Source organism: Gekko japonicus, unplaced genomic scaffold (genome assembly GCF_001447785.1).
Source record: "Gekko japonicus isolate JY-2015 unplaced genomic scaffold, Gekko_japonicus_V1.1 scaffold501, whole genome shotgun sequence".
In the NCBI taxonomy this organism is placed as follows: Eukaryota; Metazoa; Chordata; class Lepidosauria; order Squamata; family Gekkonidae; genus Gekko; species Gekko japonicus.
In genome coordinates, this window is record NW_015175985.1 from 415,784 (window position 1) to 431,096 (window position 15,313).

The 15,313-nt window shown below is 45.4% G+C and overlaps 1 protein-coding gene across 1 annotated transcript in view; it reads right to left on the reverse strand.

The window, feature by feature from the left end:
- Window positions 1-15,313, reverse strand: part of TBCD (tubulin folding cofactor D) — a 380,958-nt gene that overhangs the window by 288,756 nt on the left and 76,889 nt on the right. The window contains exons 9-10 of the mRNA XM_015426300.1: window positions 13,885-13,930; window positions 211-343 (exon numbers count right to left, since the gene is read on the reverse strand). Coding sequence (XP_015281786.1) covers window positions 211-343; window positions 13,885-13,930 — 179 coding nt within the window. The remainder of the gene's footprint in view (window positions 1-210; window positions 344-13,884; window positions 13,931-15,313) is intronic.

Genomic DNA, 15,313 nt, shown 5'->3' on the forward strand with positions numbered 1-15,313 from the left:
ATGCACAGCTACACAAGGAGGAAGTTGCTTATACACGAGATATACAAGAGTGTGTATGCCAATATGTTTAAACCAAAACTTCTTGTCACCAAATGAGTGTGTGGTGTTTATTACTTATCCAGCTCTAACAAACGTAGATTTTACTGCTCAGGTTAGTTCAATAAAATGGAAAAACAGACAAGTGAAAACATGATCCCGAAAAGAACAAACCTCCACTTTGCCACCTTTGGCTTAAGAAATGTCAAGCCAAGTCGCTGAACAAGTTTCACTCCCAGCTTGCGAAGAAGTGTTTCGTTACTTTCAGAAAGCTTGCGGTTATCAAGACATTCAAGCACAGTAGAAGCTGTAAGAAAACACACACTGTACAAAATTTCTTCTTGAATTAGTTTTATCTTACACACACTTGCCAATTTGTTTTTAAAAGGCATAAGGTGGTATACTAAAAGATTTTGAATGCTACACTGTAAAACATACACTCAAGTTTTAATTCTGCCCTATCAGTAGCTTCCCTCTATAGCTGTGAAGAAATTAAATTGTTTATACTTCAGATATTGTTATTTCTCCAATACATTTGCCTACACCCACTGCAATTTGAAAGTAATGTTCCTAAGGGCTATTTTCCTCAACCAGGATTGGTTCGAAATGCTTTTAGTAAAATCCAATCATATTGTAAGAAGGGGATAGTCATTAGTACCTGACAATCCGACTACCCTAGGCACTGTTTCAGTGGACTGAACCCACATGACTTAAAGTAGTTGTGCTACAAACTGTCTTTCAGTAACCTTCCTGTGGTTTAGGAAGGGATAGAAATGACTGGCTACATAGATGGTGTCATTAGGAATGGTTTGGATTTTTGGACCATGGCTTATGCTTCCAAGGTGAAGCTCTTCTATCGGGAGATGGTTTGCACCTCCTATCTTGGACTTGATTCTCGCCAACAGGGAAGAACTGATTGATGAGGTGAAAGTAGTGGGCACCCTGGGTAGCAGTGGCCTTGTAATTTTGGGATTTATAGTCCTGGGGAAGGGAAAAAGCTGTACGTAGTCAGACATATAGGTTGGACTTCAGGAAAGTAAATACTGACAAACTTAAAGTTATAGTCTAGGTTGAGAGCAATTAAATAAGTCCAAGTAGGGCATATAGAATTATATTTTAAGCTGTAATTGTTTAGTAAAAGCACACAAAGTGACAATAATATAGAAGTAGAAGTGTTGTAGCCAGTGGGCATGGCAAGGAGGGGAAGGGTGTGCTCCCCTAAGACCTCTGGTAGCAGGGAGGTGGGACATCCTCCTGATGAAGGGATTTCCTCTTCAGCCCCCAGTACCAGAGGCAACCCTGTCCAGCTTTCTTTGTCAGGTACAGAAGTAGATAGAATAATAATAAAAACTGAGTGAATAGAATGAGCAATAATTCATTGAAGACCCAAAGGATGTATTAAAGATTGGAACATAACTAGAGGAAGTTGTATGGTGGTCTCATAAGTGGGTGGAATAAAGGAATAACAAAAAGAAGAGGATGGACTTCCGGTTTTGGCGTTTGCCATGGCTGCTGCTTCTCTCTGGACCTCCGGGAGACAGTAGCCAGAGCCCGTGGCTGGGAGGGGCGCAATTGTCCCTGTCATCCCTGGAGCCCTTGCGATGGGTTCCTAGCCATGGGGCGCTAGAGTGAGCTCTTCCACCGGCAAACCCGCAGGAGAAGAGGGGCTCCTCCATGCCCCAAAGGTCCCGCTGCAGAGCATCCCCAATGGGAAAAGGAATCGCACAGCGGAACAAGCGTTTGGTGGCCGAGCAAAATTAAGCTGAAAATGGATCTAATGTTGAACTGTGAGTTTGAGTTAAAGCAAAGAATCACCAAAAATTTGAGCCGGGAACTTCCCTTTAAAAGTGGTGGGGGAGACTCTCCCCAGATAAGAAAGACTAAGCTATTTTATGCTACAACGAAAAGGGGAGCAAACGATTGATGCAAGTAATTAATAAGCATTTAAGTACTTACCAAGCGTATTAAGGAGTATCAGAGACTGTGATAACTTTTACAAAAAGTAAACAATCTCTAAAAATAGCACCCACAAGGAAGGATGAAAAGGAAATACAAGTTAAACCAAAACCTCCTGTCGGACCTGCTGGACCAGCGAGTCCTGCCCCTAGACAGGACACGACTGCAGACCTACAAAAGATGCTAACGGAAGCATTGCGACCCCTGCTGGAGCAAGTAACAGCATCGCACGGCAAATTCGATGCACAGCAACTGCAATTGGCTGAGATAGCCAAAAAACAGACAAAATTGAAAAAGAAGTAAAAGAAATGGATGCCAACACCAAAACATTGGGGGGGGGGGAACTGCAGGTGATCGAAAAAAAGAGTTTGATTGAAGAGTCTCAATTGTTACAGCTACAAACGGAGAGAGCAAGCTATGTCTTAAGGTTTGAAGGTGTTCCTGAAGATAAGACTGAGAATCTGAAACAGACTATGTGTGATGCATTAGGCCCTTTGGCAGATTTAAAAGCGACACATTACAAAGCGAAATAGATATGATCTATAGATCTTATCCAGAATTTATAAGAAAAAATAATCTGCCAGGGGAACTGATTGTGAGATTCTCAAGAAGACAAGTGAGAGACCGAATTCTCAAAGCGACAAAGGGGATCTACCTTGAAAATCAAAGACAAAGAAATAAAAGTGTTAAAGGACATACCATTTGAAATAAGGAGGAGGAAATATAGAGACCTAGTACTATTCCTACAAAAAAAAGGCATTCCCTACAGATGGATGACACCCGAAGGCACAATCTTCAAATTTATGGATAAGAAAGAAAAAATTGACTCTGTTAAAAAGGCAGAAGAATGTTTGCATCTACACAGCCGCCCACCAGGGGAGAAAGAACTTGAGAAAGAAGACAGCACCAATGAAAGTGAAGAAGAAGGAGCAGCGATAGAATCAGACGAGGACTCTAAGTTAGGGGCAGTTGCCCCGAAGACAAGCTATCATTTGCCAAAACATAAGGATAAGAAAAAACGAGATGTTATTACACTCTGAAAACTCTATATATTTCGTAATTAATTCTTATAATGCTTTTTAAAATAGGTCAAAACTAGAGGTGATTTAAGTCATTATATAAGCTAAAAATATTTGATAGATGACCACAGTCAATGTGTTGTTATAGAACAAGGAGCTTAAAGCTAATTTTGAGAAGTTGTACATATGACCACCATCTCTTGGGTTTTTAGTGGGTCTTCTTTACTTTATCCTTTAGTAAGTAGTTACCCTTCCCCTATTTTCGTTTTAGATTATTAGTATGTAGTTTTTAGAAATGCGAATTAAAAAATCCCCTAAGGGGGGGGGGCTCAAAGAAAAAGAAAAAGAAGAGGATACAAACTGGATTGGGATTGGGCTGTCAGTTGTGTAGATGAAATGTAACCTCAATGTATTTTTTTTCAGTTTAAAACATGAAAGAGAGTATAATATATAACGATATGAATTACTTTTATGAAAAAATAGTTTACTTACCTGTAACTGATTATCTTCGAGTGGTCATCTGTGCATTCACACCTCTGGGATATAGTGCACCTGCGCCGACCTCAATCGGTTCCTTTTGAAAGCGAAAGGGATTTTCGTGCCTGCTCCCCAGTCACGCGCTGGCCCCACTGCGCATAACTAATGGAGGGGCCCGACAATCCCGCCAGTTCCTTCTGACCGCTGCCATCAGTCTCAGAGTAATAAAAAGGAGAGGACCGAAAGCAGAGGGCAAGGAGGGAGGGTGGTGTGAATTCACAGATGACCACTCAAAGATCATCAGTTACAGGTAAACAACCTGTTTATCTTCTTCGTGGTCTCTGTGCATCACATCTCTGGGAGATTAGCAAGCAAAAACAGGCCTACCTGGAGGAGGGAGCTGAAGGTCCTAGACTTGCACCGCCTCTAACACTGCCCATCCCACCACGGAACGTTGATGAAGACACACATCCAGGGTGTAACGCTTCACGAACGTGTGGGGGGTAACCCAGGTTGCTGCTTGATGTCAGTGAGTGATGAACCTCTCAGGAAGGCTGTGGACGTGGCTACTGCCCAGGTGGAATGCGCTCGGAGCGGGCCCGGAAGTGGCCGTTTGGCCAATAAGTAGCACAGTTTGATGGTTTCCACAATTCACTTGGATAGACATTGTGAAGAAAGCTTCTTCCCCTGCACAGGTGTGCTATAGGAGATGAACAAGGCCAGTGACTGACGGAATGACCTTGTCCTATTGAAGTAGAAGAGTATGGCTCTCTTGACGTCTAGAGTATGAAGACGGCATTCCTCATCGAGGAGATTTACGTATACGGAAGAGCAATGTCCACTTGAAATAGAACTCGGAAACAACCTTGGGCAGGAAAGAGACATCCGGGGCCAAAGTGACACCATCATGGTGAAAGACCAAATGTGGAGAATCGCAATGGAGTGCAGATAATTCGCTCACTCGTCTTGCTGAGGTAATGGCTACTAGGAAGGCAGTCTTCCACGAGACAAGCTGCAGACTAGATGTGGCCATGGGCTCAAACAGTTTGCCCATCAGTCTGGCCAGTACTAGAGGTAAGTCCCAGGAGGGAGCTGGCCCACGAGCCGGAGGAAAAAGGCGAGTGAGGCCCTTCAAAAACTGCTTTGTTTGTGAGAAAAACGGAATAGCCATCCACCACAGGATGATTGGCAGAAATGGCAGCTAAACAGACTCTTAAAGAGGAGCAACTAAGACCCAAGTCCAGGCAAGTCAACAAAAATCTGTAAACTACTCTCAAGTTTGTAGGGGGCGGTGGTAAACCCAATGACAAGGTAAGACAGGAGTTTCTTCCACTTCTCTTCATAGGAAACGCGTGTAGCTGGCTTCCGACAGTTCAACCAAACAAGGTCCATCCTGTTAATGAGCTGTGCTAGGGGGATCCTCCACGCCGTGAGTTTGAGGTGTGGTACATCGTGGTGAAGCACTTGGCCCTCCTGAGCCAGGAGATATGGTACCGGGGGGAGATGTATGTATGTGCCCCGGGACATGTGGAGTAGAGTTGGGAACCAGTGCTGACGTGGCCATCATGGTGCCACGAGGATACATTGAGGTTGTTCCTCCATAATCTTGCTCAGCACTCTGGTAAGCAGAGGAATTGGTGGGAACAGGTACATGTGCCTGTGGGACCATGGGAACAAAAGGCTGCCCCCCAGAGACAGAGAGTCCTGTCCCGCCCTGGTACAAAACAGATGACACTTCATGTTCTGATGCATTGCAAATGCATCGATTTCTGGGTGACCCCATCAGTGGAAAATTGGTTGGAGGTAAGCCCAGTTGAGCTCCCACTCGTGGAGAGATGCGCCTCTTCTGCTCAGAAAGTCCACATGCAAATTGAGTGATCCTGGCAGGTGAGCAGCAATGATGAACACGCCCCGAGATTGACACTCAGTCCAAATCTCCCGGGCGAGTTGACAGAGTGCCCTGGACACTGGCCCACCTTGTCTGTTCAGGTAACACAGTGTGATGGTGTTGTCTGTCAGGATTGCCACCGTACGGTGAGCCACAAGGTGGCGAAAAATCTTAGGACATAGTGGATGGCGAGCAGTTCCAGGAAGATGATATGTTTGTGGGCCACATGAGGTTCCCATTTGGCACCCACACACACACCATGGAGGTGAGCCCCCCATCCCCACAGGGATGCATCCGTGGTTAGAGTCATTTAGAAGCTGGGTGCAAGGAAAGGTGCTCCCTGAAGAAGGTTGTCTGGTTTCCCACAACTGTAGGGAATTCAGCTCTTGTACAGGTAGCACGAACTATTGAGATTGGGGATGCCACTGTGGATGGAAACGTTTGAGGAATCACAGCTGAAGTGGTCTCATCTGTAGTCTGGCAAAGACAAGTACCGCTGTGGTGGCAGCCATCAGACCCAAAAGCCATTAAAACTGCTTTGCTGATGCATCTCTCTGCTGATGCATCAGGTTGATGAGAGCAATAATGTCTCCCGTCCTTTTGGGAGGGAGAAAGGCTCGACAAGACAGTCGAATCCAAAATTGCTCCGATAAACTGGACTCTCAATGAAGGAAGGAGCATTGACTTTTTCAGGTTCACCCTCAGGCCCGACGCATCTAAGGTGACCAGTGTTAAGTCAATATGGTTGAGCAGAGCCTCTGTGGAGCTTGCTACCAGCAACCGTACACTCTGGAGACAGAGGTATGTCACAATGACAATCACCATTTTTGTGAAGACTCTGGGCGCTGTCGAGAGTCCAAAAGGAAGGGCTTTGTACTGAAAACGGCCTTCCATGACCGCAAAACACAAGAACTTCCTGTGAGATGGGTGGATAGTTACATGGAAATATGTGTCTTGCAAGTCCAGGGTTACCATCCAGACACCTTCACTGAGAAGGGGGAGAATGCTTTGTAATGTTGTCATTCAGAATTTCCGATAGGAGATAAACTGGTTGAGTCCCCTGAGGTCCATAATAGGATGGAGTCCTCCGTCTTTTTTGGGGACCGTAAAATAATGGGAGTAGAACCAGTGTGGACGCTGTCCTGTCGAGATTGGTTCTATAGCGTCCTTTTGAACAAGGTTCTGGATTTCTTCCAAGAGCGTGCTGGATGGAGGAGTAATTATGAAGTTGGGGGCCTCGGGTACCTGGATAAATTCTATGAGGTACCCGTTTTCGATGACAGAAAGTACCCATCGGTCAGGACTTCCAGTTTATGGTGACACGCTGAGCAGACTCATCTCCCGGACCTCCCAGGGATGAAATCTGCTCACCAGCAGAAAGGGGGGGCCACGCCTCACTACCCCCCGGAGCCTGGTTGAAAAGCTCCTAGCCATGGGACTTTTGAGAGGTGCCCTCTTCACCAGCGCGATGCTGGGGAATTGAGGCGCTTCTCCGTCCCGACGGTCCTCCTGCTGTGTGTCCGTATGGAACTAGTGACACTGACCAGGACAAGTGCTGGAGATCGAGCAGTTTAAACGGAGTTACAGCAAGGTCGCAAGACCGAATATGAACTGTGAGTCAGATTAGAGCGTAATTGTCAATTAAAAAGAAAGCTCCCACCCCAGGGACTAGAAAGTAAAGCAAGCGGGGGAGGGGCCCCTCCCATGCGCATGAACTAAAAAGCGAGATCCAAGGGGGGAGCGGAAATAAAAACGCTGAAATCTGTTGGGAGAGACTTACCAGAGCGCCCAGAGCATATGAGCGTATATTCTGAGACTTTAGCAAATTTTCGGAAAGTAAAAAATCCATAAAGATGGCGGGGAAGAGGACTGAGAAAGAAAAACGTTTAAAAGCAAAAGTATCAGGGAGCCCTCGTCCGGAAGAAGCCACCGAGTTGGATAAAACATTGGCAGAATCCCTGCGCCCCCTGCTGGACCATATGACTAATCTCAAGGAACAGCTGTCAATGATGAACCAAACCATCACTACTCAGCAGCTTCAATTGAATGAGACTCTTAAAATTATGGAGCAAACAGCTGAGAAAGTGAAAGAAGTTGACGCCAGTACTCAAAAGGTGAAGAAAAAGGTACAAAACCTGGAAAAGAAGCAAGTCTCTACAGAAGAACAATTTTTACAGCTACAAATGGAGAAGACAACTCTGGTCCTTCGTTTCCAGGGTGTCCCAGAATCCAAAGGCGAAATCTGAAGCAAATGATGAGCGAAGCACTAGCCCCAGTGACAGATTTGAAGGCGGAATACCTTATGAGCGAGATGGATGTGGCCTACAGGTCTTATTCCGTATATATAAAAAAGAATAATCTGCCTGGGGAAATAGTAATGAGATTCTTGAAGAGGCATGTGAGGGATTCTATCCTGAGAGCGACTGCGGGGTCACCCTTGAAAATTGGGGACAATACTATCAGGATCTTGAAAGATATCCCATTTGAAATAAGACAAAGGAGAAAGAAATACAAAGATTTAATACTTTTTCTTCAAACAAATGCAATTGTGTACAGGTGGTTAATTCCAAAGGACGTAACCTTCAAAATTCAGGACAAAAAAGTCCAAAGTACGGGAGTTTTTGAGAATCCAGTTGGGTGAGCCAGAGGAGGTGGATAAAGAGGAGAAGGACAGCAAGTCTAGTGGCAAATTGGACTCGGGGTCTTCAGGAGAGGACTCTCTTTCTGAAAAAGGGGTGGCTGCCCCTAAAAGCCCATACAAACTGAGGAAAAGAAAAGATAAGAAAAAATGAAGGCTGAAGGACTCTGAATTGTGCCTTTGAAAGTATAGCTCTTAATAATGAGATGCTCTGGGGTTTCTCGCTAACAGTTAAATTTAAGATTTAAAAGATATTTTAGCATGTCTGACTAAGTTCAAAACATATTAGCGATTTAAGGAAAGACTTTGTACTCAAGCTGTTTCAATGATCTCCTACTCTTGGGGTTTTTGTTAGTAGTGGTTATCTTTTCTTTCTCCTTAATTGTAGTTCCCTTCTTTTATTTTCGTTGTAGTTTGTAGTCCATTTTAAAATGCAATTAAAAAATCCCCTCCGGGGGGCCAAAAAAAAAAAAACCCACTGATCTGATGTTATTCGCTGCCAAGCAGCCAGGTAGGGAGACAGGCGGGTAGGGATGGGACAACAAAAGTCAAAGGCTCTGCTTGGAAGCTTTCAAAGTCTTAGCCTTAGGCTGAGAGACAGATGAGAATTTTGGTTTGTGCCCATAAGGCGGGAGGACACAATGGGTGAGCGCTGCCACTGAGTTTCCAGGGACGACTTAAGAGAGGATCTGCAAGACCATGGCTTGTTCCAGGATTTTGCCTTGGATAGTTTAGGAGCCAACGTGACTCCTAAATTTCGCGACTCTTTATACTTTTGTCTAGGTCTTGCAGGACCATATCAGTTGAGGCACTGAAAAGGCTCTCACCTTCGAATGGAAGGTAGTGTGTGTGAAAAGGATCTAGGGGTCTTAGTAGACCATACACTGAACATGAGTCAGCAGTGTGATGCAGTAGCTAAAATGGCAAATGCAATTTTGGACTGTATCAACAGAAGTATAGTGTCCAGATCACGCAAAGTGATGGTATCGTTTTACTCTGCTCTGGTTAGACCTCACCTAGAGTATTGTCTTTAGTTTTGGGCACCACAAGTTAAGAAGGATACAGACAAGCTGGAAGATATCCACAGGAGGGCAATGAAGATGGTGAGGGGTCTTGAGATTAAGTCCTATAAGGAAAGGTTGAAGGAGCTGGGTATGTTTAGCCTGGAAAGGAGATGACTGAGATGTGATATAACCATCTTCAAGTACTTGAAGGGCTGTCATACAGAGGATGGTACAGAGTTGTTTTGTGTTGCCACAGAAGGCCAGACCAGAACTAATGGGTTGAAATTAAAAATCAAAAGATTTACAGTAGGAAGAACTTTCTGACAGAGCAGTTCCTCAGTGGAACAAACATCTTTGGGAGGTGGTGGGGCTCTCCTTCTTTGGAGGTATTTCAGCAGAGGCTAGATGACCATCTGACAGCAATGCTGATTCTGTGGACTTAGGCAGATCATGAGAGGGACGGCAGGAAGGGTTGCTTCAGTGCTTAGTTCTTCTGTCCTTATTTTACATACCCAGGGAAATGCTGATTGCCACTTTGGGGTCAGGAAGCAATCCTGGAGGTTTTTTTATCATCTTCTGGGATTGGAACAGCAGTCACTGCAGGTGGGGAGGGGGAGGTATTTGTGCTTCCCTGTACTGTGCAGGGGGTTAGACTAGATGACCCTGGAGGTCCCTTCCAACTCTTTGATTCTATGAGAGCGAGGGAAGAAAGGGTTGCATCAGTGCTTAGTTCTTGTGGATCCACACCTAGGGAAATGCTGATCACCACTTTGGGATCAGGAAGCAATTTTGCGGGAAGTAGCATTGACCTCTTCAGATTTACCAGGATGCCTAAGGACGCCAGAACTGTCAGGGTTAGGTTTACATTGGTGAGCAGGGATGCTTCTGAATCCGCTACCAGCAACCAATCGTCTATATAGGGAAATATCTGCACTCCCCTTAGACGAAGATGTGTCACCACTGCCACCATAACCTTTGTGAAGACCCGAGGGGCCGTGAATAATCCAAACAGGAGGGCTTTGAATTGGACATGTCTGTTGCCTACTGAAAATCGGAGGAAATGACGTTGGGAAGGGTGGATGGAGACGTGGAAGTAAGCATCCTTGAGATCCAGCGTAACCATCCACGTCTCCGGGTCTAGGAGCGGAAGGATGGCCTGCAACACTGTCATCCTGAACTTTTTGTATAGGCTGAAAGAGTTCAGGTTCCTGAAGTCCAAAATGGGTTGGAGGCCTCCATTCCGTTTCGGTACCGTAAAGTAATGGGAGTAGAAGCCCATTATGTGCTGTGCTGATGGTACCGGTTCTATGGCATCCTTGCTTAGGAGAGTTTGCACCTCTTCTAGGAGGACTGCGGAAGGTGGAATGACGACAACATGGGAGGAGGAAGGGATTTGGGAAAACTTTATTAGGTATACCATTTTTATTATTGAGAGGACCCATTGGTCCGACGTAATGGACTCCCATATTGAAAGCTAAGGAGACAACCTTGTAGGGAGTCGGGAGGGAAGGTGTGAGTCAAAGACTCTGTTTAGTGTTGTTAGCATTTTTGGGTCTAAACAGAGACGTAGACGAAAACTTGATTTTCCACCGTAGGAATGGGGTGGACGACTCGGGGACCTTTGCCAGTGTGGCTCTGAGGAGGATTTAGATGATGGTCTACCTGACCATTGTTTGGACCATGGTTTTCCTTTACTCGGCTTAGTAAGAGGTCTTCCTCTTGAAGTACCGCGTCCATGATGGAACTAAAAAGTCCGTCCCCCACAGTGGCCTTGGTTCCTGGCTGTAAGGCGGAGGAACGTAGCCATGCGTATCTGTGTAAGGCGACTGCAGAAGTGAGAGTCTTTGCCACTGTATCCAGAGAGTGTTTAGATACGTTGAGTTGATGTTTCACTAAGAGCATCCCCTCTGTTTGGATGCGTCTAGCTTGGTGCCTACAGTCATCTGGAAGGGATGATATAAATTCGGACATTTGTTCCCAGAGGGAATACTGATAACGTCCCAGGCATGCTGCATAATTGGAAGTCTTGATACCCAGAGCTCCAGCAGTGTAAAATTTTCTGCCTAAAGAGTCGATTTTACGTCCCTATTTATCAGGAGATGTGGAATGAGTACTCTTGCCCTTGGTCAAGGACGTAACCACTAACGAATTCGGTTTAGGATGCACGAAAAGGAATTCTGCCCCTGATTCTTGAATCTTATACATATGATCCAATCTCTTATTGGAGATCGATACTGATGAAGGATAAGCCCAAGGAGCTGTTTGCAAAAGGACCGACGTCATGGGAAGGGCGACCGCTGTCGAAGTATCCATTTGTACTATATCGAAGACTGAGTCTGTGACTGTCGGTAGAGGTTGGATGGTGGGCAGAGCTAGCATATGAGCCATACGTTTAATAAAGTCTCCATAAGGTTTGACGTCCTCCGACGGTGAAATAGGGAGCTCGACCTTGACTCGTTGTTGCGGGGATGCTTCCAACGGTGGATGGGTACTCTCCTCATCCGAGGTAGAACTGGGTGAGCTGGATGGGTTAGAAGGTTCAGAGAATGACATTTGGAGGATCGGCATCGAAGGCCTAAGTTCCGACTGATCAATGGGGGGTTTCGGGCCCGACAGATGAAGACCTTGATCTTTAGTTGTCGGTCTCGATTGGGACGGTTTCACAAACTCTGGTGCTGGGTAGGGATCTCGATACCGAGAAATTCTGGACGAGGAGGACTGGCGATCCCACTCCATGGGGGAGACGAGGGATCCAGGGCATCGACCCCGGAAACAGGTAAGCTCCGTATAATATTGCCATTTGCACTGATCCCATGACGTGGGCGGAATCGGCGTCAGAGATCGATCTCATTCATTGGGGATGAACGGAGGAAAGGGGATGACATTATGTCCTTCGATTTCGTTACAGGTTCTCGACATCAGGTGGTCAAGGAACCTGAGACAAGTCCAGCTCCTGGTTGGAGTCTAGGGACTGGATGAGGCATAGCAAAGGTGACCGAAGTGCACCTTGTGGCTGCCTTAGGCTTGTTGAATCAAGTGAAGCGACTCCTCGAGAGACTTTTTTGTGCTTCTTAGGCTTGATAAGCCAAACTTCCTTGCCCTCCTTATGTCTTTTAGAAGGAGTATGGGCTTCAGACTGTTGTGCCTGAATCGGGCATTTCAGCACCGATTTTACGGCATCGATGGAGGTTGACGGTGAAGACATGTTGATTGTTGCTTCCGATGCTGGCGTTGACATCGATGCATGTCCAGACGTCTCCTGAGACGAAGGCGCCACTGGAGAGAGTGCAGCTTCCATCAGCGCCACTTGTAGTCTAGCAGCTCTATTATTCCTGGTCTGCTTGGAGAACTTAGAGCAATGGGCGCAAGAGGCAACTCGGTGCACTTCCTCCAGGCATAAAAGGCAGAGAGAATGTCCATCTGGGGGGGTGATCTTACTGCCGTATTCCAGGCACCTTTTAAAGAAACCCCACCGTGCGGCCATAGGCCGGGGGAAGGGGTGGTAGAAATGAAGTCCAACAAAAACACTACCTAACTAAAAATACTTTCCTAACTAAACTTGAATAAACCAAGGCCGAAAAGGCCCAAAAGTAAAGATTTACCGACCGAGGCGGAGAGAGTCCTACCAGCGCGGCAGTCAGAAGAGAACTGGCAGGATTGTCGTGCCCCTCCCTTGGTCATGCGCAGTGGAGCCCGGCACGTGACCGGGGAGCGAGCACGAAAATTCCTTTTGCTTTCCATTATACCAATCGGGGTCGGCGCAGGTGCACTATATCCCAGAGGTGTGATGCACAGAGACCATGAAGAAGATCATGTGGTTTATAAACCCATAGTGAATGTGTTAAAGCTACAAAATTAATAGTGAAGAAGAAGAAGAAGAAGAGAAGAGATTGGATTTATACCCCGCCCTTCACTACCCAAAGGTGTCTCAGAGCGGCTTACAAACTCCTTTTCCTTCCCCTCCCCACAACAGACACCCTGTGAGGTAGGTGGGGCTGAGAGAGCTCTTTAAAAACTGCTCTTTTTTCAAGGACAGCTCTTATCAGAACTATGGCTTGCACAAGGTCATCCTGGCAGGTGCAAGTGGAGGAGTGGTGAATCAAACCCGGTTCTCCAAGATTAGAGTCCGCACACTTAACCACTACACCAAACTGGCTCTCTACCAGATAAAAGTCCTTGATTAAAATCAGAGAATTAAAAAGGGCTTATCTTAGGGAGGATATTACTAATGGCCAAAGGAGGAAGGAAAAGACTGCTTATATTTGTCACCCGAAGCAATGTTTGAACATTTAGAAAAATGCATCAATGGCTATCATATTAATAGAAACACCAGTAATCCTACATAGTTTGAATTTGCAGCGATCATTCTTCCAAAATACAAAGTAAACAGAGTCATTTTAAAAGTTGCTGTGAGGCTTGTTCTGTTCAACTCTGTGCCAGGCTCACGGAATTATACTGGACCTTAAATGTACTACAGTTTTCAAATATGAATTCTTGCAGCCTCCTTGAACAATAAATGACTTCCAAATTTTAATGTGGTGTAGTAGTCAGAGTGTCAGGGCTAAGAGCTGGGAGAGTCAGGTTTTAATTCATATTTAGCTATGAAATTCACTGGAAGAATCTCACCAGTCAACTTTCTTTAAGCCCTGCGCCCTCACAGGGTTGTGTTACAGGCAAAAGAGAAGAGGAGGGACCATGTATGCCACTTAGAGCTCCCTGAAGAAAAGACTACTGAAATCTGTAAAAAAGCATATTTTGTATTTTTCTTTCCCAACGTATCTAACAGAACTTCAGAGTTCTTAACTTTGACTGGATTCTGCCCATTTTATTTTGAATAATTATTTAAACTATTACGTAGAATCTTACCATATGGCAAACAGTCTTCTCTTTTACCATGCTTAAAAAGTTGTGCCTGCAAAAGAGAAAAGCATACGCTTCAAACAAAGGAATATTAAGATTAACAAAAAATGCTTCAAAGTCTCTCTCAGTCCAACAAAACCATTAATGAATTGCAGTATTATCAATTAATGCACAGATTGTAATAAAAACTATTTTTATTCATACCAAAATAGTTTAAGCATTAACTATTTTTCCAATCAGCTAACAGAAGTTATCTGATATATATAATTGCCCTAAACACGTTGGCCATTTCCAGTTCTCCCACTGGCTGTGCTGTGTACTCCATCAGCCACTGGGACAGAAATAGGGTTGCCACCTCCAGGTTGGAAAATTCCTGGAGATTTGAGGGGTGGGGCTTGAAAAGGGGTGGGACCTCAGACAGGTACAATGCCATAGACTCCACCCTCCAAACCAGCCATTTCCTCTTGGGGAACTATTGTTACCAATCTCCAGGGGAGGGCTTGAGATTACTCAGAATTAAAACTGCTCTTCAGATGGTAGAGATCAGTTCCCCTGGAGAAAATGGTAAGCTCTGTGTCGTTATACCCTGCTGAGGTTACCACAGGAAATGACACTGAGTGCCCAAGGCCAGGACACCCACCCAAAGCCTCTTTCTAGAGCTTGTATTTATTTCCACCACGGGCCTTATTCCCAGTAATATCCGTAATGCTAACTCCGGTCGGTAAAAGCAAGGCCCATGAGGACCCTTATAAAACAGTCCCACACCTGAGAATAGTTATAGAACTCCTCACCTAAGATGCCTGGGGATGCCAGGGATTAACCCCAAGACCATCTGTGTGGAAGCCATGCACTTCAGCATGGAAACACACAGCACCTCCTCCAGATCCAGAGATGTGTATCAAAATGCTTTCTGGAACATGCTGATAACTCTTGCCAGGCCACAGCTCCACTTGAACTTCTAATCCATTAAATGAGTGATAGATTATTTATATGCGTGTGTGTATGGGTGATATATACATGTGTTAGATTATATATATAGAGAGAGGTAAAGGTAAAGGTTCCCTTGCTCGAAAACCAGTCGAATCCGACTCTAGGGTTGCGGTGCTCATCTCCGTTTCAAAGCTGAAGAGCCAACGCTGTCCGAAGACGTTTCTGTGGTCATGTGGCCGGCATGACTAAACACCAAGGCGCACGGAACGCTGTTACCTTCCCACTGAAGTGGTACCTATTTATCTACTTGCAATTTCTTGCTTTCGAACTGCTAGGTTGGCAGGAGGTGGAACTAGAGATGGGAGCTCACTCCATCATGCGGCACCCGGGTCTCGAACTGCTGAACTACCGACCTTCCACAGCCTGCAGTTCAGCGTCTTAAACACTTGAGCCACCGCAGCTCATATATATATATGAAAAGTTCATATATATATATATATATATA